Here is a 24702-nt window from a genome sequence, read left to right on the forward strand (position 1 = left end):
TGTGCTGTGCCCTCTCACTTGATGTAGATAAATGTTTTCTCTCTGTGTGCATACATGTGTGTGTGGGTTGGGATACGTTTGTGGTTGTGGTCTTGAATTAATTTTTCTTGTGGATTCTATTCATTGTTCATAGGACATGGTTTTAGCATGTATAATTTTTATCATTACATATATGTATATGTATGTATATTGCACATGTATACATATGTATATATATGAATTTTATTCATACATTTTTACTTTGCTTGGGAGGTAGAATGTATCAGTATTTCATCTTTAGACGTTCTAAAGAAGTTCTTAGTTTTCATTTATTTAATTGTATATTTATTACAAATTGGCGCTTTGTTTTTATCACAGATGAGATAACAGAACGTAGTGTAAATCATAAATTATTCTTTGGCAAAATATTTAACAAAGAAGAAATAGTTTTGATCAAGAATACTCAGTAGATTTGGTGTGATGTCATTATGGCAAACCACTCCTCTTGATATTTTGCTAAATATCAATGCCTTAATTTGATCTTTCCGTGTTGTGATTCACTCTCATCATTTTAACCTCATTGTGCTTCATGCTCACTAGTTTGACTTGGTTGTACTTCAAGGCCACTAGTCAGACCTTGTGTTTTTAGTTCACCTTGCAGGTGTTGCTCATAAGAATCCTCTTACCACTTGACAAATTGCAACACAGGCTCTTAGTAAGCCCCCTTTGTTTCGAACCCAACCAATTTGTGAATAAAGAAATGCATGTTAACACAACATTGATGGCATTTTAATCACCACTTCAACCTTGCTTGGCCGCATGATTAGAGTTTTATGTCATTGAACCAGCCTCGTATCTAGAATGATTATTGTTGGAAGAACTTGTTTCTTTGTGGTTTAATTTTCACTACTACTACTACTACTACTACTACCACTACCACCACTATTATTATTACGAGTACCAGTATTACTACTACCACTATTACTACTATCATCACCACTACTACTACTACTACTACCACCACTATTATTATTATGATTACTAGTATTACTACTACCACTATTACTACTATCATTACCACTACTACTGTTACAAATACTAACTTCTACAAATATTACTACCATAAATTCTAGTAGTAAGCACCACCAGTCACCATCACCATCTTTATTGCAGATTCTCTTCCTTCAGTTCTTGATCCACGCCATCTATAACCTCACTTTCTCTTTCATGTAAGATTTCCCTTGCCCTCACCCTCCAACACCACCATTGCCACCAATTATCCATGACCCACTACCATCACCACCTATCAGCCACTACAACCACGATCCATACCCACTACATCCACCATCCATTACCCACTAACACCAGTCCACCACCCCTGTCGCCCATTACCCATCAACACCACCATAACCCACCACCATCCTCAACCTGAAACTTGGATTTGAAGATCAGGTTATGCCATTCTTGTTGAGCTACAGATAGAATGGTAAAGCTAAATTATCATGCTGTGTCGTGCTGCATTGCTTCTGACCTGGGCAGTGGGCAGGAGACAGGGATGACCCTTCATCTGCAAGGAACTAAGATCAGAAGGAAACAAGGGTGGTGGATGGGAGTGAAAGTGGAAGTAGCCTTTGACATGGCTACCTCCCTTATAAGGTGGAAGAAGCCCTTGGTACAGATAGACTATTATATTATTACTTCTACTGGTACTCCTACTACTGTTACTACTGCTACTACTATTATTATTTAAGCCATTACCCATCACCACACAGACACCCTACAGACCATACACAACAAAAAACAATTACAGGCTGTACAAATACAACACCTACAGACCATTTACACCATGAAACAAAAGTTAAGGATCACCTTGATATGAAAGGCACACAAACACTTGCCGCATCCTCCACAAACACAGCATACCCACTACACTATATAGCAGAACATCCACACATGCCAAGAAACATCAAAACAACACCCAGATACCTATATTACACACAAATACTCTCTTCTCTTCTCCATAGCCACCAGGCACCAGCCTCCAAAAGTGCACCAATAATCACATCACTCACTGCTCCATCAACAAACTTAAAGAATACATTACTACGTGCCAGACCCCCTGATATCCATCCTTCTGAATCCTCTCTCCCCCAAGATCACAGAGTCCACCTGACTAGGCCATAGTGCGGCCACCATCCAGCCCTTCTAAGCTATCAGAAGAGGCTGGATGACCAAATCACAGATAACTACCCAGGATGTAACACTTCACCCCATACTATACAACACATTGTGGAAGACTGCAATGTACACAGTCACGCACACAGTCTCAGGGAGATGTGACTGCTCAGCCAGACAGTCTAGGGAACAAGAATACCAACCCTACCACCCACCATCACCTACTACCACCCAAAGTCTTCCCCATAGAACAGTGCATAAAAATGATTGGCACACAGTTCTATACAAGAGCCTTTAATCCCATCCAACCATCCTATTACATACATAACCACAGCCACCAGAAGAAGAAGAAAAAAAATATAGATATATGTATATATATATATATACACACACACACACATACAAAATATTAATAATGCTTCCAAGGTATCTACAACAGTCTGTACCATACAGCACATCCATGCAAAAAATATATACACACATAAATTATAAAACAAGCCCCTCAAAGACCAACCACCAAACTCCTCTAGGTGTTAGCTCTACAGAATTTTTTTTCCTATAATGAGCTAAAACTGCACTAGCATGTCTGCATTCAGGCCATCATCGATCTTCAAAACAAAGTAACACAGATTCAATCACATTAAAGCCATTCTCTACTGCTCTTCTTGAGCCTTACATAGACAACAACACAATATCTCTTCTTTGGATGACTTGTGGGCCAATACAGTGGCTGCTGTCGAGTACTTGGGAGCTGTGGATCTTGTGCAAGATGGACCTGGAGCAGTGGATTGATTGATCTACTCATTATCACCCACTGTCACCCATTATTACTCACCATCCATCACAACCCTTCACTACCCACCACTCACCACCTACTAGCACCTACCAACACCCACTACCACCTACCATTATCCACCACCATTACTATAACCACTGCCATTGCTGCTGTGATGAAACCAGCTGTGCTACAACTCAGGATACTTTATTACTATTATTATTGCTTAACTGATATAGATATGTAATACTGTACTACTAAGTTTATCTATTATTAATATTTTGATACTTGTACTATGCTATGATTATGATTACCATTTTATGGTGCTATGATATGTATACCTTTACTCATTTTAGTCACAGTAATATGCCTCAAACCAAAATGCAACTTGAATGCAATATGATTTTCTGCTTCACTTACTATAATTACTCATAGTAAAGTCGATTCTGCCAAAAGGGTTTGTGTTACGTTGATGAAATTTGAAAGTCATTGCTGTTAGGATCTGTATGATGTTGCCATAAGTGTCAGTGGGTATGGGGGATAAGTCTTCAAATGATTGGTTATATTATAATGTCCCTGTAAACGTAATTAGAAAGTATTCTGGAGAAAGATGTTTGATTTGGGCAGTAAATACAAGGAGGAGAAAGGTTGGGGACAACAATCTACTCATATTTACCAGGAAAACATTTGTTGGAAGTTGAAAAATCATCAGACTGAATAATTTTATTAACCCGGTACAAATATCAAGTAAAAAAAGAATAGAAATGATGAAGTGCTACCTATAAGTTGAAAGATTATACATACATATACCAAGGGCTTTTTTCCTTTTACAAGGGAGGTAGCCAAAGTCAAAGGCATAAATCCACTCCCACCCATTTCATCCCCACATACTCCACTCCCATTCATCACCCTTCCCTCCCTCTTTTCTTGGCTCTTCCTGGATGATGGATCATCCCTGCATCCTGCCCACTGCCTTGGGTCAGAAGCAGTGTAGCAAGTCAGCACATCCACAGTAAGGCCGTTTCATTTAATTGGCAACCCCTCCTCTCAGTTCCCTCATCCAAATAAAGAGAAGATGAAAAATCCCTTCCTGCTGCATCAGAATATCATTCATATATACTCTCTCAGCCCCCACCCCCATCCACTCCCTTCCATGCATCATCCATACACAACCATTCTCCACTCATGAAGGATGAGATGGATGGATGGGGTAAAAGGGGCATTGGGAAAGAGGGGAATGTCTTGAGGAAGGAAGGGATAAGACAGAAGATGGGGTGAGTTGTGTATGGATGATGCTGTGATGCATGGAAGGGAGTGGGTGGGTGATGGAGTATGTGTGAATGATATTTTGACATAGCCTGAAGGGATTTCTCCCCATCTTCTCTTTTTCTGCATGAGGGGACAGAGAAGTGGGGGTTTGCCAATTAAATGAAGCTGCCTTTCAGTGGATGTGCTGTCTTGCTACATTGCTTCCTTACTCAGGGCAATGAGATGCAGGGATGACCCATCATCCAGGAGGAGCCAAGAAAAGAGGGAGGAAGGGAGGGGTGGTGAATGGGAATGGAGTATGTGGGAATGAAATGGGTGGGATTGGATTTATGCATTTGACTTTGGCTACCTCCCTTGTAAGGGGAAAAAGCCAGTGGTATATGTATGTATAGTTCTTGAAGATTATATTTCTGCATATACAAGTAACTTAGTTTTCAGACATAAGCTGACCTGTAGAAAAAGATATTGGCTCATCTGGTTGGAGAGAAGTGCTTAAGTTGAAGTGTTATATGTGAACATATGACAGATTAGAACATATATAGGTTAGGATTAAGGGCATTAACAAAATAAAAATAAAAAATTGAGAATAAGGATGGTTAGAACACCTTGTTCCAGTATATGTGTTATTTGCACGATTGGAGTTTTTGTTGTATTGCTTGTTTTTTGTATGCTATGCAGTGCACTGTATCTTAAAAAAGGTGTGATATTACCTCAATAGGTAAAGTAACTTAGCTTGGCACCATACTTAGTACAACATCTAATTTTTGTAAGTGGCAGTTAATTTTGTAAATGGATTTTTTTTTTTTCTATAATGTGTAGTCAGTGGTAAGAGATGGTTTGCATGGGTACTGCCCTTGAAAGGCTGCAGAAGGACTGCATGAGCCTAATGATGCCATGGTTCTTGTTGTCCACTACTAGATTTCCGGCACAACATCACGGTACAGCCCACGTCTGGTGTGGTCCTCAACCCGTCCAGTCCTGAAAGTCCTCCTCCAGGCTCCCCCAACCTTCCACGACTCAGGGCTATTGCATGTAAGTTTCTACTCTGTACTCAGCTCTTCCTCACTCTTGTGTGCTTCTCATTGACTTCTCTATGACATTTCTTTGCTGCTTCTGTCTTTAGCTCCTTGTAGCTCCTATCCACAAATAGAAGCAGTTTTTGTGTACTTGAGATTGCCTTGCCGTAATGGTACCTGTTATTAATGCTTAAGAGTGAGATTGATTTTAAAGTAGTATATTATTTTGCTAATTTGAATAACAGGTGTGGTTTATATTCATGTTGCAAGCACTGTGATAAATTTTGTAAAACTAGAGCAGAATATTATAATTTTTTGAATTGTACACAAATTGCTGTTCTAGGAAATTTTACTTTTCTAGACATTTTCTTTAGCTCTGTACTCAACAGTTTATATCTTGAAAAGCCAGCATTGTTGTTCTGTGCTATACTCATACTTCAAGCCTTGTCACCTGTCACCTCCTGCTACATTATTTGTCAACTCCTCTTTGGAGTTACTGCTACCCTCTCCCTTCCCTTATGTTGTCAGCAGTGTGTGAAAAAGTTTCAAATGAAACTCATATTTGTGCTTTCCTCCTTCACTATATTATTCTTTAAAGTTTCCCTGACCTGTCCTTTCCGTTGATCCTGTAATAAATACATTATGACTGTACCTGTTCCTAATGAATTTTGCCCCCACCCCACCAACCCCGCCACCACCACCAACATTCCTTAAGTTCCAGCAGATGTTCCATCCCACTTCCTTTCTAATAGTTTCAGTAGGTTTTGCAAAGTTATAATGTTTCCTTTATGGTTTTGTGTTGGCCATTCAAAGCACACTTAAGCAATAGGAAGAGAGTGGCAGCACCTTATAGAATAGGATTACCAGTTGTTGAAGGGGATTAAACCTCTCTTGCAATTCAGTATGCCATGAGTTAATGTTGACACAGAAGTAGAGATTAAAAGGTTAAAAAAAAATAAATAAAAAAAAAATAAACGTAGAATTTTATCAACAGAAATAACTTTTAGTACCCAGTAGGTTTGTTCAAACTATATATGTGAGGGCAAGAGAGGGAAGGAGTGGCACTGTTGGTGAGTGATGAAATAGGTAAATGCATGGTGGAGTGGAGGGAAACATCTTCAAGGTTAATGTGGGTAAAGGTGAAATTGGGATGGGAAATGTGGGCTTGTGTGAGTGCATATGGTTCTGGTAGTGAGAAAACTGAAGAGGAGGAAGCAGTTTGGATTGATATAAACAAGTATGTAAAGAGTTTTAGGATGAATGTAAATGTAGCGGTATTTGGTTATTACAATGCTAGAATAGGAGATTAGCTGATAGATGGAGTAGTCGAGAGGTATGGTGTTTGTTGGAAGGAACTGTAATAGAGAGAAAATGTTGAGATGTGTAATTGAAGGGAAATGATGATGACTGATTCAGCATTCAAAAAGAGAGGAAAACATGTATATGTTTGCCAGTGTAGGGGATGGGAGGGTAGTCATGAGGGTGTTGATGGGCTATGTAGGAGTACCTAAAAAGAAAATTGAAAGAGTTCTGGATGTATGTCTTCACAGGAGAGAGTAGAGGTTTGTCAGATCTGGTTGGAGGTAAACTGAGAATAAAGGTAAAATGGAGAGGAAAGAAAAGGGAGATAGGCAAAGAAGTGTTAAAGGTGAGCAGATTAAATGAAAAAAGAGAATACAAAGTGAAGCCAAGAGGAGCATGGGGTCAATCAGTTATCAGTAATGACCACCTGGCGGGCCCATAGGGCACTCGGGGAAGAAATTGTGTGTTTTTTGTCAAGGGATTGTTAGTGGAGGGCAGTGTATGATGCAGTGCTTAGTGTCTTCTGTATTTGTATGAGATGTAGGGAATGATTAAGAGAATTAGGAGTGGAGGAAGAATGGATATGTTTCAAGGAGGAAGTGCAAGAGTGCACAAAGATGGTATGTGGGATGAGGAGGATGGAAAAGAACAGAAGAGAAGGTAGTAGATGGTGGGATGAAGAGATAAAAGCAGTGGTACATACATATACCAAGGGCTTTTTCCCCTGTACAAGGGAGTTAGCCAAAAACCAAAGGCATAATTCCAGTGGTTGCAGAAAATAAGCAAGGGGTGAAAGTGGCAGTAATCTGGAAGTGAGCATTAAGGGAGAGCAACTGGAGGAAGTGGATAGTTTTAGATATTTGGGTGCAAATGTGGCAGGAAAAGGTGGAGTGAAGGTGGAGGTAGAATGTAGATTGAGAGAAGCGAGTAAATGCCTTGGTGGTTTAAAAAGTGTAATGAGGAATAGAAATTTGGGAATGGATGCTAAGAGGAGACTGTATGAAGGAGTGATTGTGCCAACAGCACTGTATGGAGCAGAAACATGGAACATAAGAGAGGAAGAGAGAAGGAACTTGAATGTGTTTGAGATGAAGTGTCTGAGAAGTATGATGGGGGTTACTAGGCTTGATAGAGTGAGAAATGAGGAGGTGAGGAGGAGAACAGGGGTGGAAAGGGAGCTGGGAGATAGGGTTGATGAAAGAATATTAGGATGGTTTGGACACATGGAAAGAATGAGTGAAGAAAGACTAGTAAAGGAGGTATGGAAGGCAGATGTGGAGGGAGTGAACATGAGGGGACGTCCTAGGATGAGATGGATGGATGGGGTGAAGGGGGCTTTGGGGAAGAGGGGAATGTCTGTTGAGGAAGGACGGGAGAGGACAGAAGACAGGGGTGAATGGAGAATGGTTGTATATGGAAAATGTTGTGATGCATGAGGTGGAATGGACGGGGGAATGGGGTATGAGGTAGTGTGTGTGATCAAAAATTTTGACGCAGCCCGAAGGGATTTCTCCCCTTCCTCTCCTTTATATGGGGGGACGGAGAGGGGGGGTCGCTGATTTAATGAAGCGGCCTTGCTGTGGATGTGCTGTGTCCTGCGACACTGCTTCTGACCTAGGGCAGTGGACAGGGTGCAGGGATGACCCGTCATCTAGGAGGTGCTAAGATGGGAGGGAGGGTGGAGGGGTGTGGAGTGTTTTCGGGGATGGAATGGGTGGGAATGATTTTATGCCTTGTCCTTTTTGGGTACCTCCCTTGTAAGGGGGAAAAAGCCTTGGTATATGTATATGTATGTATTTGAATATTTGTTGCAAAGTAGAACTAGGGGAGCATGATAGAGGCATGAAAGAAAGAGGACTGAAGCAAAAAGGCAGGGCAAAAAGGAAAACAAATATAAAGTGAATTGAGAGGTTTGAAAGAATTTTGAAAAGAATAAAGATGTTTGAAGAGTAAAAGAAGTGGGGGTGGCCCACAATCAGGTAGAGAGAAGGTAAAAGATGTTAAAGGACATACAAATGGAGGTGAAGGCAGCAAGAGGAAGATGAGTTGAGTATTTTAGGGATATTTTTTAATGTAGAAAAGGATAGGGAAAGACCAGTAATGGGATGGATGGATGAAGAAGGCCTTGGGTTGGGAGGAAAGAGAGTGGAAAATAGGTGTGAGAGGAGAATGGTTTTGAATGGATGATAAATTGATGTGGCCTGAAAGAATTTCTCTTCCTCTTCTCTATTTACTCAGGGGATGAGGAGGGAGGGTCACCATGTAAATGAAGTGGTGGGGGTAAACCAGTTTCGGCTCTTAGGCCCCTGGTTTGGAGCTGTCTTGCTGCATGGTTTGTCACCCAGGCAGTGGGTAGGTGACAGGCATGGCTCTTCATCCACAAAAAGCTAAGAGATTTTTAAAGGGAAACAAATGAGTGGAGGGTGGCTGACTACCTCTCTTAATGAAGCTTTTTAGTATATGAATAGACAGAAGAGGATAGGGAAAGGTTGGTTATGGTAGGGGAAGCTGCTTTTATTATTATTATTATTATTATTATTATTAGTTGTCTTTTGGGAATGGATGCAAAGAGGAGATTATATGAAGGGGTGATTGTGGGGCAGAGACATGGATTTTAAGAGTCAGAGAGGAAAAGTTTAAATGTGTTTGAAATGAAGTATCTGAAGGATGTGGTGGGGCTTGAAAGGTTGGATAGAGTGAGAAATGAGGAGGAGAGCAAGGGTGGAAAAGGAGATGGAAGATAGGGTTGATGAAAGAGTATTGGGATGGTTTGGATACATGGAAAGAATGAGTGAAGAAAGATTAGTTAAAGAGATGTGGAAGGTGGGATGGAGGGAGTGAACATGAGTGGCTGACTGAGGATGAGGTGGATGGGTGGGGTGAGAAGGGCATTGAGGAAAAGGGGGATGTCTGTTGAGCATGGAAAGGAGAAGGCAGGAGATAGGGGTGAGTGGAGAATGGCTGTGTATGAAGGAGTGATTGTGTCAACAGCACTGTATGGGGCAGAAACATGGAATATAAGAGAGGAAGAGTTTAAATGTGTTTGAGATGAAATGTCTGAGAAGTATGGTAAGGGTTACTAGGCTGGATAGAGTGAGAAACGGGGAAGTGAGGAGGAGAGCAGGGGTAGAAAAGGAGTTGGGAGATAAGGTGGATGAAATAGTGTTGGGATGGTTTGGACAGATGGAAAGAATGAGTGAAGATAGATTAGTAAAAGAGGTGTGGAAGGCAGAGGAAGAGGAAGTGAACATGAGGGGGTGGCCAAGGATGTGATGGATGGATGGGGTAAAAGGAGCATTGGGAAAGAGGGTGAATGTTTGAATGTTTGTTGAAAAAGGAAGGGAGAAGACAGAAGATAGGGGTGAGTGGAGAATGGTTGTGTATGGATGATGCTGTGATGCATGGAAGGGTGGGAGATGGAGGGGGTGAGGGAGTATGTGTGAATGCTATTTCGATGCAGCCCAAAGGGATTTCTCCCCATCTTGTCTTTTTCTTCATGAGGGGACGGAGAGGGGGAGTTGCCGATCAAATGAAGCTGCCTTTCCATGGATGTGCTGTGTCTTGAAGCATTGCTTCTGACCCAGGGCATTGGGCAAGATGCAGGGATGATCCATCATCCAGGAGGAGCCAAGAAAAGAGGGAGGGAGGGAGGGAGGGGTGGTGAATGGGAATGGAGTATGTGGGAATGAAATGGGTGGGATTGGATTTATGCCTTTGACTTTGGCTACCTCTTGGTATATGTATACATTATTATTATTATTATTGTTATTATTACAATTACATACATAGATATATCAAGAGGTTATTTCTCCTTGTGAGGGAGGTAACCAAAGTCAGAAGCAATGTTCCCTCTAAGCTGTGTGCATGTGGGCGCACATATGTTTTACATCTAGTGCACATAAAGAAAAAATGTGTGCACACAAGATTTTCAAATGATATTAAAATCCGTTTAATAAAGAAGTTCCACCCAAACATCAGCTTATAAATTCTCTAAAAATATGGTAACTTACCAACCATCAAACCAATTATAGCCTTTTTTTTTCATTGCAAATTGAATTAACCCCTCCGTATGCCACTACTTGGTGGAGGTAATATGTAATACAAACTTACAAATTGTGCGTATTTGCTTAAATGATCAGATTGTGACTTGCATGGGTGCGCCACACATACTTTTGAGAGAAGGGGCAAAGTTTGCACACAAGCAAATTTCTGTGCACACTCACAGCAAAAACTTAGAGGGAACATTGGTCAAGGCATAATTCTATCCCCACCCACTCTTCCTGAATGATGGGTCATCCCTGTGTGTCACCCATTGCCCTGGGTCAGAAGCAACGTAGCAAAACACAGCACATTCGCAGCAAAGCTGCTTCATTTAATTGGCGACCCCCCTCTCTGTCCCCTTGTGCAGAAAAAGAGAAGATAGGAAGAAATTCCTTCGTGCTGCATCAAAATATCCTTCACACATAACCACTCCTGAACCCCCCTCCATCCCCCACTCACTATTACACAGACTTGCATAAACTAAATGATTGCCAACACTTAATGCATTTGTCCTCGCCAAAATAAGGATTTACTCACTTATGCTTTACCTATTATGCAGTAACCTCCAGACAGAAAGGATAACTAGCAAAAGGGGTATATCTGATGGACAGAGTTGGGAGGTGTTTTTTAAACAAATGCATCAAGATATGGAGACAATACTATTAACCTCTTACATCAGAAATAGATTCTTTTGTTGCTTTATAGACCTCATAATCTATCTGTTTATACCAAAAGGCTCTTTTCCCATTATGAAGGAGGTAACCAGCCAAAGCATGCACCCACCCTCCACCCATCCCACACCCATCCAGCACTTGTTTGTTTCCTTTTTAAAAATCTTGCCACCTGTTGTGGATTTGTGGGTAAAGGGCCATAGTGGTTATGATGATGATGATGATTTGGTTGAACATCACAAACTCCCACCTATCAGGAGGCTAGGATGGTGCCCCTTACAGTGGACTTTGTAGCATGGAATTTAATCAACCATGCCCTTAGTTCAACTCACCCTGAGCAGGATTCGAATCACCACCATCTTGACCTCCGTCGCAAGTAACAATGCCCTAACCTGCTTGGACAGTGGGATGATGATGATTTGGTTTAATGTCACAATCTCCTCCTATCAGGAAGCTAGGATAGTGCACCTTACAAAGGACTTTGTTGCATAGAATTTAATGAACCATGCCATTGGTCCAACTCGCTGGATAGATAGAATCACTTTCAGTACATGATTACCCATACCCATTAATGGCCACTGGTAATTCAGAGTTTCAGTTTGTCAGGTTCTTTAAGATCAGATGCAGTTGCTTTGTATCTTGGTCTATCTTGTTCATTCCTTCACCCATTGGGTCAGTATATTCACTATTGTGCTGTGTTAGTGTGGGGGTATATGTGTCATTTTCTGGTAGTAGCAGGAAGAGGAGAGGAACAGTCACAGGTTGTCAGGTTTCCTTGTTGGGAAAATGGAGGGTAGTTAAGATTGCTAGAGAGAAATCTTGGGCCCCTGCTGGAGGCCACGTGCCTATGCCTCAAGAAAATGAAGTGTATTCAATTGGAAGATAATTCTCACAACGTATACCTGTCAGCACTGCTACAGAAATAGTACATTGTTAGTATCTCTTGTGTTGATCTTCATTCATCAGATATTTTCTGGTCATTATCTGCAGTTCTTCAGCAGTATTTCTGTGCAGAGGCAAAATGTTTTGTCTCTATATATATGTTCTGTACTACCTTGAGAATTTCCTTATTCCTGTGCAAGTGTTGATCCTAAACAGTAAATTTGTTCTTCATAATTCAGGGTGTATCTTACACGTGAAATGCTTTGTCCTTCTGGACAAGGTAAAGAGTAAAGATATTTGTGCCATCATTTTTTCTTGAGGACAGTCTCTAAACACCTATGACAGACTCCTTTGGCCATTACAGTGATTCTAGTCCTTCAGAACTTAGAAAATATCTGTCTGTCTGTCTGTCTTAGGTATTTCAATCCTGCCATTGTATAAGACAGACAGACATACATTTTCTATGTTATGAAGAGCTAGATTCACTGTTACGGGCAAAGAAGACTGTGACCAAAGGGTATTTTAGACTGTCTTTGATCATGTGGTACCAGGATCTCGCAAAATATCACATAATTTGTTGTACACATATGTACTGAAAGTCAGCTAATGTCCTGATTACATCTTTCCTTCTCCTGAAAAACTTACTAAAGAGAGTCTATCCAATCTATCTTTCACTGATTTTGTTATTATCATTATTATTATTATTATTATTATCATTATTAGCATCTTCATCATCATCATCATATTCATTATCATTATTATTTCAGTTGTGTTTATTTTTTCATCATCAGTTTATCATCACACTGCTCTTCAGTGTTGCCATCAGACTTCATGAGCATTTTCTTTAGCTTATCAAAATTTGGTAACCTAGATTACTGTAATTTTCTTCCAGTCCCATCGTCACAACATCCATCATTTGGTTACTCCTCAAGCTTGTGGAAAAGCAGTGGAAATCTGGAAACAAAGCCTGCAAGTTGAATTAAAATATATAATCTTGGAATTACACAAAAGAACTAGCAACTGCTGCATTCACAAATGTTAATACATGCATGATGTACAGATATATGATTGTGAGCCAACTTGAGATGGTGCATGCCATTAGCACTAATGCAGTATAATATATAGATGTGCTTCTTGCTCATCATGTGCCTTGGTGTATTGCCGTGATGCCTGAAGGCATTTTATATTTTGGGACAGCACCAAAATGACCAAGTCTTGTTTTGCCGAAGTAGACCTCAGACAAATGCAGTTCCTCTTCAGCCAGACTTCTTTATCAGATTATTTAACTAAATGGCTGTGTCTACCATGGCAGTACTTTCATTCTCTTCATGAGCCCCTTGTTTACAACTACTATGGCAGTTGCAGAATTACCAGGTCTTTGAGAGAGACTTGCAGGGGTTGTTGATGTATTCAGTCAACTTATTAACAGCCAAATTAAACTCAACACCTTGAACATTAACTGCATAGGAACACTTAATTTACGACTTGCACATCATCACTTTAGGTTCTTTATACTTTGTTACTTTTATATGATTTCTTGGACTCGCAGAACTTGATATGCTAATGTTACTTTTGATATTATATATCAGTAAAATTGGATTCTAGACACATTTTTTTTATTAAGTCCATAATCTTTACACAAATAGGCAATTGATGCCCCAGCCTTACTCATTTTGAGTCAGTTTAGAACAATACTAATATACCAAAGACCCTTTCTTCCTTATAGGAGGTAGCTTAGTCAGAATACTCACCCATATTGTACACAAATAGAACATGTTCAACGACCCTTCCCATCTGGATTTGTTGTGGGTGAAGGTTTGCCCTGGACCCTATTATATAGATTAGGTCAAACACTGGGTATTTAGGTAGAGCGCTTCCTCAGGTTTGAAGTAAAGGTGGGACTTCGTCACAGATGCTTTATGTCGCCCTGGCTGTTCAACTTATACATGGATGGGGTGGTGCGAGAGGTGAATGCTAGGGTAGTGGGTCAGGGATTGGAGATGGTTAAAGAAAATGGAGAAAAGTGGGAGGTGAGCCAGCTGTTGTTTGTGGACGACACTGCGCTTGTGGCAGGGTCGGAGGAGGGATTGAGGAAGGTGGCAGAGTTTGGGAGAGTATGTGATAGAAGAAAACTAAAGATAAATGTGGGTAAAAGTAAGGTGATGAGATGTACAAGGGGTGAAAGTGGCAGTAGACTGGAAGTGAGCATTAAGGGAGAGCGACTGGAGGAAGTGGACAGTTTTAGATACTTGGGTGCAAGTGTAGCAGGAAAGGGTGGAGTGAAGGTGGAGGTAGAATGTAGATTGAGAGAAGCGAGTAAATGCCTTGGTGGATTAAAGAGTGTAATGAGGAATAGACATTTAGGAATGGATGCGAAGAGGAGACTGTATGAAGGAGTGATTGTGCCAACAGCACTGTATGGGGCAGAAACGTGGAACATAAGAGAAGAAGAGAGAAGGAGTTTGAATGTGTTTGAGATGAGGTGTCTGAGAAGTATGGTGGGGGTTACTAGGCTGGATAGAGTGAGAAATGAGGAGGTGAGGAGGAGAACAGGGGTGAAAAAGGAGCTGGGAGATAGGGTTGATGAAAGAATATTAGGATGGTTTGGACACATGGAAAGAATGAGTGAAGAAAGACTAGTAAAAGAGGTATGGAAGGCAGATGTGGAGGGAGTGAACATGAAGGGACGTCCTAGGATGAGGTGGATGGATGGGGTGAAGGGGGCTTTGGGGAAGAGGGGAATGTCTGTTGAGGAAGGAAGGGAGAGGACGGAAGACAGAGGTGAGTGGAGAATGGTTGTATATGGATGATGTTGTGATTGCATGAGGAGGAATGGGCGGGGGGTGGGGGGTGGGGTAGTATGTGTGAGCAAAAGTTGACGCAGCCCGAAGGGATTTCTCCCCGTCCTCTCCTTATATGCAAGGGGGGACGGAGAGGGGGGTCGCCGATTAAATGAAGTGGCCTTGCTGTGGATGTGCTGTGTCTTGCGACACTGCTTCTGACCCAGGGCGGTGGGCAAGGTGCAGGGATGACCCGTCATCCAGGAGGTGCTCAGATGAGAGGGAAGGTGGGAGGGGTGTGGAGTGTATTTAGAGATGAAATGGGTGGGAGTGTTTTTATGCCTTTCCCTTTTTGGCTACCTCCCTTGAAAGGGGGAAAAAGCCTTGGTATATGTATGTATGTATGTATGCTTCCTCAGCAGGGCCTGACAGCCAGAGCTGATTTACTACCACTACTTCATCATATAGTGACCCCTCCCCACCCCACTACCACACACACGCACATATACGCTTGTGCATTCATTGACTTGGAATAATTTATGAAGCATGGAAGAAAAACATCCCTTCAGGCAATTTCATCCTTTCATCCATTTACTCTTATTTTTTGCTCTCTCTTATCCCTGCTTGACAGACATTGGATTCTTGATATTCCTCTCAAGCTCCATTTCTGTTTTCTACAAACCTTGCTAGTCTTTCTCCATTCTTTCCATACACCCAAACCAACATAGCACTTTGTAATCTTTCATCTAATGATTCCTTTCCTCTGCCCATTTGTTGCCCCGCCTTTACATATCTCACTCTATTTTCATAATGCCTATCGTATTTCACATATGCACTGGTTGCAAAATCGGAAGTGTGCTGGTCTTGTATGTACTTGGTTGTGGGTTCGAATCCCGCACCCCTTGCCGATTCCCAGTAGTGACTAATACCTCTCCCAACGGTCCCTTGAGTGCTTAGGGTAAAGGTGATGGCTCCTCTCTATAATAAGTAATCTTATTACTCAAACATTTGATCTCAAAAGTATTGTCTCTTCCTGTCCATAATCCATACATTCAAAGAGTGGTCTCCATACAATACTGAGGATGCAAACACTTTCATCCAACCTTCTTTCTGAGGCCTTGCTTTGGAAGGGCTGTGCCTTAATGCACTGCTTTTGATCCAAGCAGTGTGATGGGAAACAGGGCAAACCCTTCTCTCATGAGGCATTTAGCCTTAGCCAAAGCTGTCACCTGTTCCCTATGCACTTAGACTATTGGGGCAGGTAACAGTGACTGCTGGGAACCAGAGAGACATGAGGGATACGAGCCCAGAACTAAGCAAATTTGAGATTAGCTTGCTTCTCATTACACCACCAGCACACATGGGGGATGGAAGAAGTGGTTGCATGTGTCATTGTTGTCATAGGTGTGTGCTTGAACTCGGGCACCCCTTTATAAAGAGAGGGACCCTCAATGCATATATAAGCTTATACATTTTCTCCATATACCATAGACAATAGAATTCATGAAATATAGATAGAAAAGCATGTATACTTCAACACACACACACACGAGCAATGATCGAGGAAGGACGTCCCAAAATACGCTCCAAAACGTTTAGCAAGTTACCGATGATGATTTTGGAACCAACCAAGTGTTGTTTACATTCGGGAAAGGAGTGTCGTAGTTAATGTGACCCAAAATGTAGTCTTTGTATCTTCATACAGCTATTCTATTCATAAGATCAGTGCCAACAATGGATGAAATAAAAGAAGGATTTAGGGAAAAGGAAACTGCAAAGAGATGCCTGGACGTAAGTACCATTGAGTCCCCATTTGGTGTAATTAGGAAAAAAACGTGTCTAAAGGAAACCCTAAAGACATATCAAAGGTTTGAAAGAAATGTCTTTTCGGGGTTTAACAGAGACAATAGCAATATGTATAGAGGGATAGACACGGATAGAGAACCCAGGTATAAAAATATCATAAGAAATAGAGAAATAAATCAGCTGTTAGATGAAATAATTGAATTGAAAAGTGAATGCAAAAGTATATACGAAGAAGTAGCCATGTTAAGAAAAGGCAATGAAGAAAACAATAGGGAAATAGACGAATTGAAAATGGAACTGAATAGGATAAAGGGAGAAAATATAAGATTGAAAAATGAAAATATGAATAGGAATGCGCCATTAAAGAAAGAGATGAAGGATCAAATACAGGCAGTGACCAAGAAAGCGGAAGAAAAGATTAAAGAAAATGACTTCCAAGAAATAAAGAAACAGTGGAAGGTGGAACAGGAAAGCCAAAAATGATCTTTTAGGAATACAGTGGACAAGAAAAGATGCATTGTGATCTACGGTATTAAAGAAAAGTACAATGTTCCTAGGTATCAGAGAGAAAGATAGGAAAAGGAAATCGCTTAAAGAGATCCTGAAGGAGATTCAAGAGGAGAATCAAATCTTGGATAAAGAAATCAAGGAAACATATAGAATGGGTAGATACTCAAAAGAAAAGTAATTTAGGCCACTAAAAGTTAAACTTAGGTCACAAATGATAGCAGAGGAAGTACTCTCCAGAACAGCAAAACTAGCAAATTGAAAATCATAAGAATATATGGATAAAAAAAGAAATGAGTGATGAAGAAAAAGAAAAAGAGAAGGAGCTTAGAAATGAAGCGAAGGAAAAAAATGAAAAAAGAACTGAAGCTGAAAAGAATGATTTTTTTTTTGGAAAGTGGTGGATCTGAGGTTGAGAAAATGGTATATCACAAAAAAGGAAACAAAGCAGACAGAAAAAGACGAGAAGGAAAAAAATTAAAACTAGCCTATACCAACATGGAATGATCTCAGGACTGAATGAACTACATGATTACCTGGTATCAGAAAAACTGGACATAATGGGAATAGTAGAAACTAAACTAAAAGGTAATCTTCCACCTAACACTGTGGGACAAGGACTATACAACTGCTGGATGAAGAATAGAAAGGAAAAACAAGGAGGGGGAGTACTAATTCTGACCAGGAAAGACTTAAATGTGACAAAGTTAACAGAAGGAAAAAACAATGTAGAATCAATTATGATAAAAGTAGAAAACAACCACATGAAAAGTAGAAAATTTGTAGTAGTGTATGTGCCCCCTAAAACACAGTCCTGGACAGAACACGATCATTCCAAATTGTTGGAGGATACTAAACATGAACTGATATACTGAAAGGAGGAAATACAGTAATTATGGGTGATTTTAACTCAAAAGAAATAAGTTGGGAAGAAATGACAGTGAGGGGTGGAGAGGATGTATGGGGCAGCATACTACTCGATATGACCATTGAATACACATTGACTCAGTGGATAAAGGAAAATACCAGATACAGAAACAATGAGGAACCTTCGAGATTGGATTTGACACTTATGTCGGAACCTGAAATTGTAGACAGAATAGATTACAAAATGCGAATAGGAAAGAGTGACCAAGTACTTATAGAATTTGAACTAAAAGAGCATAAAGACCTAAGAAGAAAGGAAAAACATAGAATAGGAAGACCAATGTACAGCAAAACGAATTTTGAGAAACTTAGAAAATTCATTTGTAATGCAAACTGGGAAAAATTCCTAAATGATGAAACAAGGATGGAAGAGAAATGGAATATACTAAAAGAAATTTATAATGAGGGTGTGATCAAATATGTACCACAACAACAGAAAGAACATACATAAAGAACTGGTACAACAAAAAATGTAGTGAAGTTAAGGATAAAAGAGACAAAGCATGGAAAAATGGAAAAAAGACAAAAAAAAACAAGCAAATGGCAAACATACATCAAACTAAGAAACGATTATGTAAAAATACGCAGAGAAGAAAAGAGAAATTATGAAAAGGAAATAATAGAAAAATGCAAGGAACAACTGAAACTATTTTACAGATATGTGAATGGTAAACTAAAAAACAAGCAAGAAATAGAAAAGCTGTGCCTAGGAAGTCATGAATATACAGAAGAACAGGAAATGGCAGAAGTTATGAACAACCACTTCAAATAGGTATTCACAATTGAGAACACACCTAACTGTGTGGGAGTAGAAAGACAGATCCCGCCCCCCCCAAAGGAAATGACTACGACAAAAAAGGAAATTAGCAACCAAATAAAAAACTATGATGTCAGAAAATTGCATGGTCTGGATGGAATTGCAAATTGGATACTGAAGGAATGCGTAAAAGAATTAACAGAATACACACTATAATCAAATGCTCGCTCAAAGAAGGAAAGGTACCACAAGACTGGAAAAATACAAACATTGTACCAATATATAAAGAAGGAAACAAAGAAAATCCAACTAACTACAGACCGGTCTCCCTAACAAGCACAGTAGCTAAAATATATGAGAAAGTGATCAAAAGTAGATGGGGTAAACACCTGGAAGAAAAATCTATACTAAACCCAAACCAATTTGGATTTAGACCAGGAAGATCATGTACAACAAACCTGATCTGCTTCTACTTGAGACTAATAGATATGATAGAAGAGAGGGATGGATGGGCAGACTGTGCCTATTTGGACCTACAAAAGACATTTGACAAAGTACCACACAAGAAATTAATAAAAAAAAAGTTGGAATCAATAGGTGGCATCACAGGTAAACTATTAGAATGGATGGAAGACTTCCTGACTGGGAACAAAATGAGGGTAGTAATTAGAGTCAAATACTTGAAATGGGAAGAAATGGTAAGTGGTGTTCCACAAGGGTCGGTGCTGGCTCCAATCATGTTTGCCATATACATAAATGACATGGATGGAGTTGAACGTTATATGAATTTCTTCGCAGATGACACAAAAATATTGAAGAGGGTAAGAACAGAGGACTGTGATTCATTGCAATCAGATCTGGACAAAATCTGGAAATGGACTCAAAAGTGGGAAGTGAACTTCAATATCAAGAAGTGTAGCATAATGGAGTTTGGAAAAAGCAAAAACAGAATTTCAAAAAATTATAAAATAGGTGAAGAAGAAATCAAGAAAGTGCACTTGGAAAGGGACTTTGGAGTAATAATCAGCAAAGACATGACACCGGATAAACATATGAACAAAATAGTCGGAGAAACATTCAACCTATTAAGGTCAATGAAAGTGGCATTTGATTATTTGGATGAAGAAATGATTAAAAAAAATATTAGTTACATTGATTAGACCAAAACTGGAATACACAGCAACACTATGGTCACCCAGTACTAAAAAGAATATAAGGAAACTAGAAAGAATACAGAGAGCAACGACAAAGTTGGCACCAGCTCTTTCCAAATTAACATATGAATAAAGATTATTGAAATTGGAACTACCAACACTGGAGCAGAGAAGAGAAAGAGGTGATCTACTGACTATATTTAGAATCATGAAAGGAATGGAAATCCTTGATAGGAATGACTTACTAAAAAATGACAATGGAAAAACAAGAGGTCATGAAAAGAAACTCAAAAAAGATAACTTTAGAAGAGATTGGAAAAAGAATAGCTTCCCACACAGAGTGCTGGATACCTGGAATAACTTAGATAAAGAAACAGTGTGTGCAAATACTATTCAAGATTTTAAGAAAAAACTTGATGCTGAAAGATACAAAGACAGGTCACCAGGAGCATAGCTCCCTTCCCGTATAATACAACTAGGTAAATACAAGTTACGAGTGTTTCTTATTAGCAAGGATAGATAAATGCAGCAACTGTAGAAATATGACAAGGAACAGACAATGCAGTAAACCAAGTACAACCTTCAACTATTATGTTAATGTGTTGATTAAAAAGGGAATGAAGGCAAGATAGAGAAAATGGATCTCTTCATTTGAACAAGAATGAGAGGTAATGTGAAAAACACAAGGTCTCCGAAAGATGCCAAGAAACGTACAAATGCACAACTTTCAGAATGATTTGAAGGAGGAAGTAGTCAGATAATATGCATATACCGAAAGGCCTTTAACCCCCTAGGGAGGTGGCCAGCTAAGGCATGCTACCATCAGCCCACATTCCTTCAATACCCATTTCTTTTCTCATTAATTTAAGCTTCTTGTGGATGAAATGCCATTCCTACCCTCTACCCACTGCAAGGGTCAGAAACAGTGCAGGAGGACATAGCACCAATTTAGGGCCAACAGCCTCTCTCTTGCCCTCTCCCTTCTGTGCTAAACAGATAATTACCTGTTACCCAATGCCTCCTTCACTCCATTCATCTATCACATTCTTCCCTCAAATTCACTCCTACTGCCCTCCACACTTTTTTTTTTATTTTTTTTTACCCACTTATTCTTTCCATGTGTACAAAAGAGTCTAGTATTCTGTGATCAATCTTATTTGCCAGATCTTTCTCCAACCCTACTATCTGCCTCTTCTCGTTTCTCATTCCATCCATCCTCACAACCCCTACCAAACTTGTTAAACATTTCATTTCAAACACATTTAGGCTCTTCCTTTCTGCCTTCCTTATATTCCAAGTCTGTCCCCTACAGTGTCATAGTTACTCATATAGTCAAACAAGGAAATGTAGCTGAATTTAAAACCAAATTAGACAGACAAGAGATGGAACCCCATAAGTACGTCTGTTTTACTGTAAACTATATACTGTACATACATATACCAAGGGCTTTTTTCCCCGTACAAAAAAGGTAGTCAAAGTCAAAGGCATAAATCCACTCCCACCCATTTCATCCCCACATACTCTACTCCCACCCATTTCATCCCCACATACTCTACTCCCATTCACCACCCCTCCCTCTCTCTTTTCTTGGCTCCTCTATGACAGGTCATCCTTGCATCTCCCCCACTGCCCAGGGTCAGAAGCAATGCAGCAAGACACAGCACATCCACAGCAAGGCCACTTCATTTAATCGGCGACCCTGCCTCTCCATTGCCCCATGTAGAAAAAGAGAAGCCAGAGATAAGTCCCTTCATGCTGCATCAAAATATCACTCACATAAACTCCCATCTCCCACCCACTCCCTTCCATGCATCACAGCATCATCCATACACAACCATTCTCCACTCACCCCTATTTTCTGTCTTCTCCCATCCTTCTTCAACAGACATTTCCCTCTTTCCCAATGCTCCTTTTACGCCATCCACGCATCTCATCCTTGGTCACTCCCTGATGTTCACATCCTCCACCTCTGTCTTCCATGCCTCTTTTATTAAAAAAAAAGCCTTTCTTCATTCTTTCCAAGTATCCAAACCATCCCAATACTCTTTCATCAACCCTATCTCCCAACTCCCTCTCCACCCTCTCTCCTCCTCACCTCCTCATTTCTCACTCCATCCAGCCTAGTAACCCATACCATACTTCTCAGGCATTTCATCTCAAACACATTTAAACTCTTTCTCTCTTCCTCTCTTATGTAAATTACACTTTAGTAAAAAAAAAAAAAAAAAATTAGTGAATACATTGCATACAATAATCCAAAGTGTTTTCACAGAGAGATGCATGATATTGTATTCAAGGATGAAAAAGCTAGTAAATTATCAGCACTGGAATACAACCCAGAGAGATGTATGGAACTGCATAATAATCATTGCTAAATAACATGAGACTGCAGGGCTACTTTCACTGAAACAATACATACACTGAAACACATATACACACATTGAACAATCTTACCAGCTCTTCCACTACAATTGCCCCATCCTTTGGCCAACATTCCACAGGACAATCATCTAATCCAGGTGCTTTACCAAATTATATCTCTTTTAATGCTCTTTGTATGTCATGCCTTATCATTTTCCTTTCTCATCTTCCACTGCCACGATCAAAACTTAATCTTTCTCTCTATTTAGCAACTTGAAATACTCTATTCATCTTCTATGCACCACCATTGCCAGTAATAATGATAATATGGTTGTGTATGGATGATGATGTGATGCGTGAAAGAGAGTATGTTTAAATTATATTTTTGATGCAGCCTGAAGGGATTTCTCCCTGTCTTCTCTTCTTCTGCATGAGGGGATGGAGAAGGGGGGTTGGCGATTAAATGAAGCAGTCTTGCTGTGGATATGCTGTGTCTTGCTACATTGTCTGACCCAGGGCAATGGATGAGATGCAGGGATGACCCATTATCCAGGAGGAGCCAAGATATAAGGGAGTGAGGGAAGGGGGTGAATGGGAGTGGAGTATGTGGGGATGGAATGGGTGGGAGTGGATTTTTTGGCTACCTCCTTTAAAAGGGTGAAAAGCCGTTGATCTACATATGTATGCAATATTAAGAGATAGTAATTATTGCCTTGAGTTTCACAAGCAGAAAACCTGCAACCCAGTGGGAACTGTAAAAAAAATCATGGCCCTTCCATAAATTCTCTAGGAAGAGATGTTGAACTATTGTCTCCTGTATGGTTGTGGGACTGTTTCTATGTCACTAGCATATAGTAGCTTGAGAGGGCAGTTGCAGTTTGTCAACTCTCCTTATGTGAACAGATGAAGTACAGTTGAAATTGATAGAGTTCTTGGTCCCAGTCCAGAGGCTGAATGTCATCTTGGGGCTACACCCCTGGATGAAGGTGAAGGTGTTGACAGGCTTTGAAGACTGAAAATGTGGAGATGATTCTGTGCCATCAATCTAGGGACCAAAGATGGGTTACTCCTTGTGATCATGTAAGATGAATAACAGAGTTGTCTCTGTTGCATATTTTCTAAACCTGTCAAACCCATCACCTCCATTTGGAGGTACATACATACATATACCAAAGGCTTTTTTCCCCTTACAAGTGAGGTAGCCAAAAAGACAAAGGCATAGAAACCACTTCCACCCATTCCATCCTCTACATACTCCACTCCCCTCTACCCTCTACCCTCCCTCTTATGTTGGCACCTCCTGGATGATTTGGAGGTGATGGGCTGATACTCAGAACCCAATGTCTCTCTGCATCAACTTCATTTGTATTTCTTCTTCCTATTAACGTGTGGAGAACTGACATCTGGCAAAACATTGATAACAGGTATCTGCATGAGATGATCCTGTAAGAAGAATGACAGGTTCATCTCTGCTGCCCATCTTTAAACCTTGTTAAGTTCTTCACTTCCATTTAGAGGTGCATCCTAAGGGACTGACACTTGGAGTGGGGCCCAGATCTCTCTCTTTTAATCACAAAGGAGACTTACAGCCAGCAACTGCTTCCCTCCTCCTACTATCAGCTGGTGACATATAAACAGTTCCATTAATACAAAGCATGTGTCACCCTAAGTTCTCTTCCCAGAGAGATGTATGGGAGGGACGGAGAACCATTACTGGCTGCTGTGGGGCTGCAGGTTTTCATACATACATACATATACCAAGGCTTTTTCCCCCTTCCAAGGGAGGTAGCCAAAAAGGGAAAGGCATAAAAACACTCCCACCGATTTCATCCCTAAATACACTCCACACCCCTCCCACCCTTCCTCTCATCTGAGCACCTCCTGGATGACGGGTCATCCCTGCAGGTTTTCAGTCGGCGAAATTTTAGCAACAGTTGAATTGACAATGGAGACTGCTCCCCTTTCACTACACTCAACCAGTGGTAGAGAAGTCCCACACTAATACAACACAGACAACTGTCACAACTCCCCACCCTCACCCTACAGAATCATCCTAGACTCACAAAGTGTCTTGGAAGCATTCTTTACCTTCCATTCCTGCCACTCAATGATCCACAAAATCTACATCTAAATCATGCAGATCTCTACTAGCTTTAAATCTGTATCTTTTTGCTGGATATCATCATATAATGGTCTTCCCAGCAATGAATGAGCTGACAAGGTAATTCAAGAAGCAGCACCAATTACTTCACTGCCTCTGCTAGCTGCCCACAACTGACTGCTATCCTGCCCATTAGTCT

At 40.4% G+C, this 24702-nt stretch overlaps 1 protein-coding gene across 3 annotated transcripts in view; it reads left to right on the plus strand.

The window, feature by feature from the left end:
* The window catches only part of LOC143036924 (mitogen-activated protein kinase kinase kinase 10-like), a 130878-nt gene that overhangs the window by 68672 nt on the left and 37504 nt on the right, over positions 1–24702 (plus strand). For 2 of the 3 annotated variants that reach the window (XM_076204925.1, XM_076204926.1), the window contains exon 8: positions 5117–5230. The exons of the other annotated variant lie outside the window; for it this stretch is intronic. In XM_076204925.1, the coding sequence (XP_076061040.1) occupies positions 5117–5230 (114 nt within the window). The remainder of the gene's footprint in view (positions 1–5116; positions 5231–24702) is intronic. 3 annotated transcript variants of the gene reach the window in all.

The sequence above is a fragment of the Oratosquilla oratoria genome, chromosome 21 (assembly GCF_046742065.1).
Source record: "Oratosquilla oratoria isolate Oo_2021 chromosome 21, ASM4674206v1, whole genome shotgun sequence".
NCBI classification, from domain to species: Eukaryota; Metazoa; Arthropoda; class Malacostraca; order Stomatopoda; family Squillidae; genus Oratosquilla; species Oratosquilla oratoria.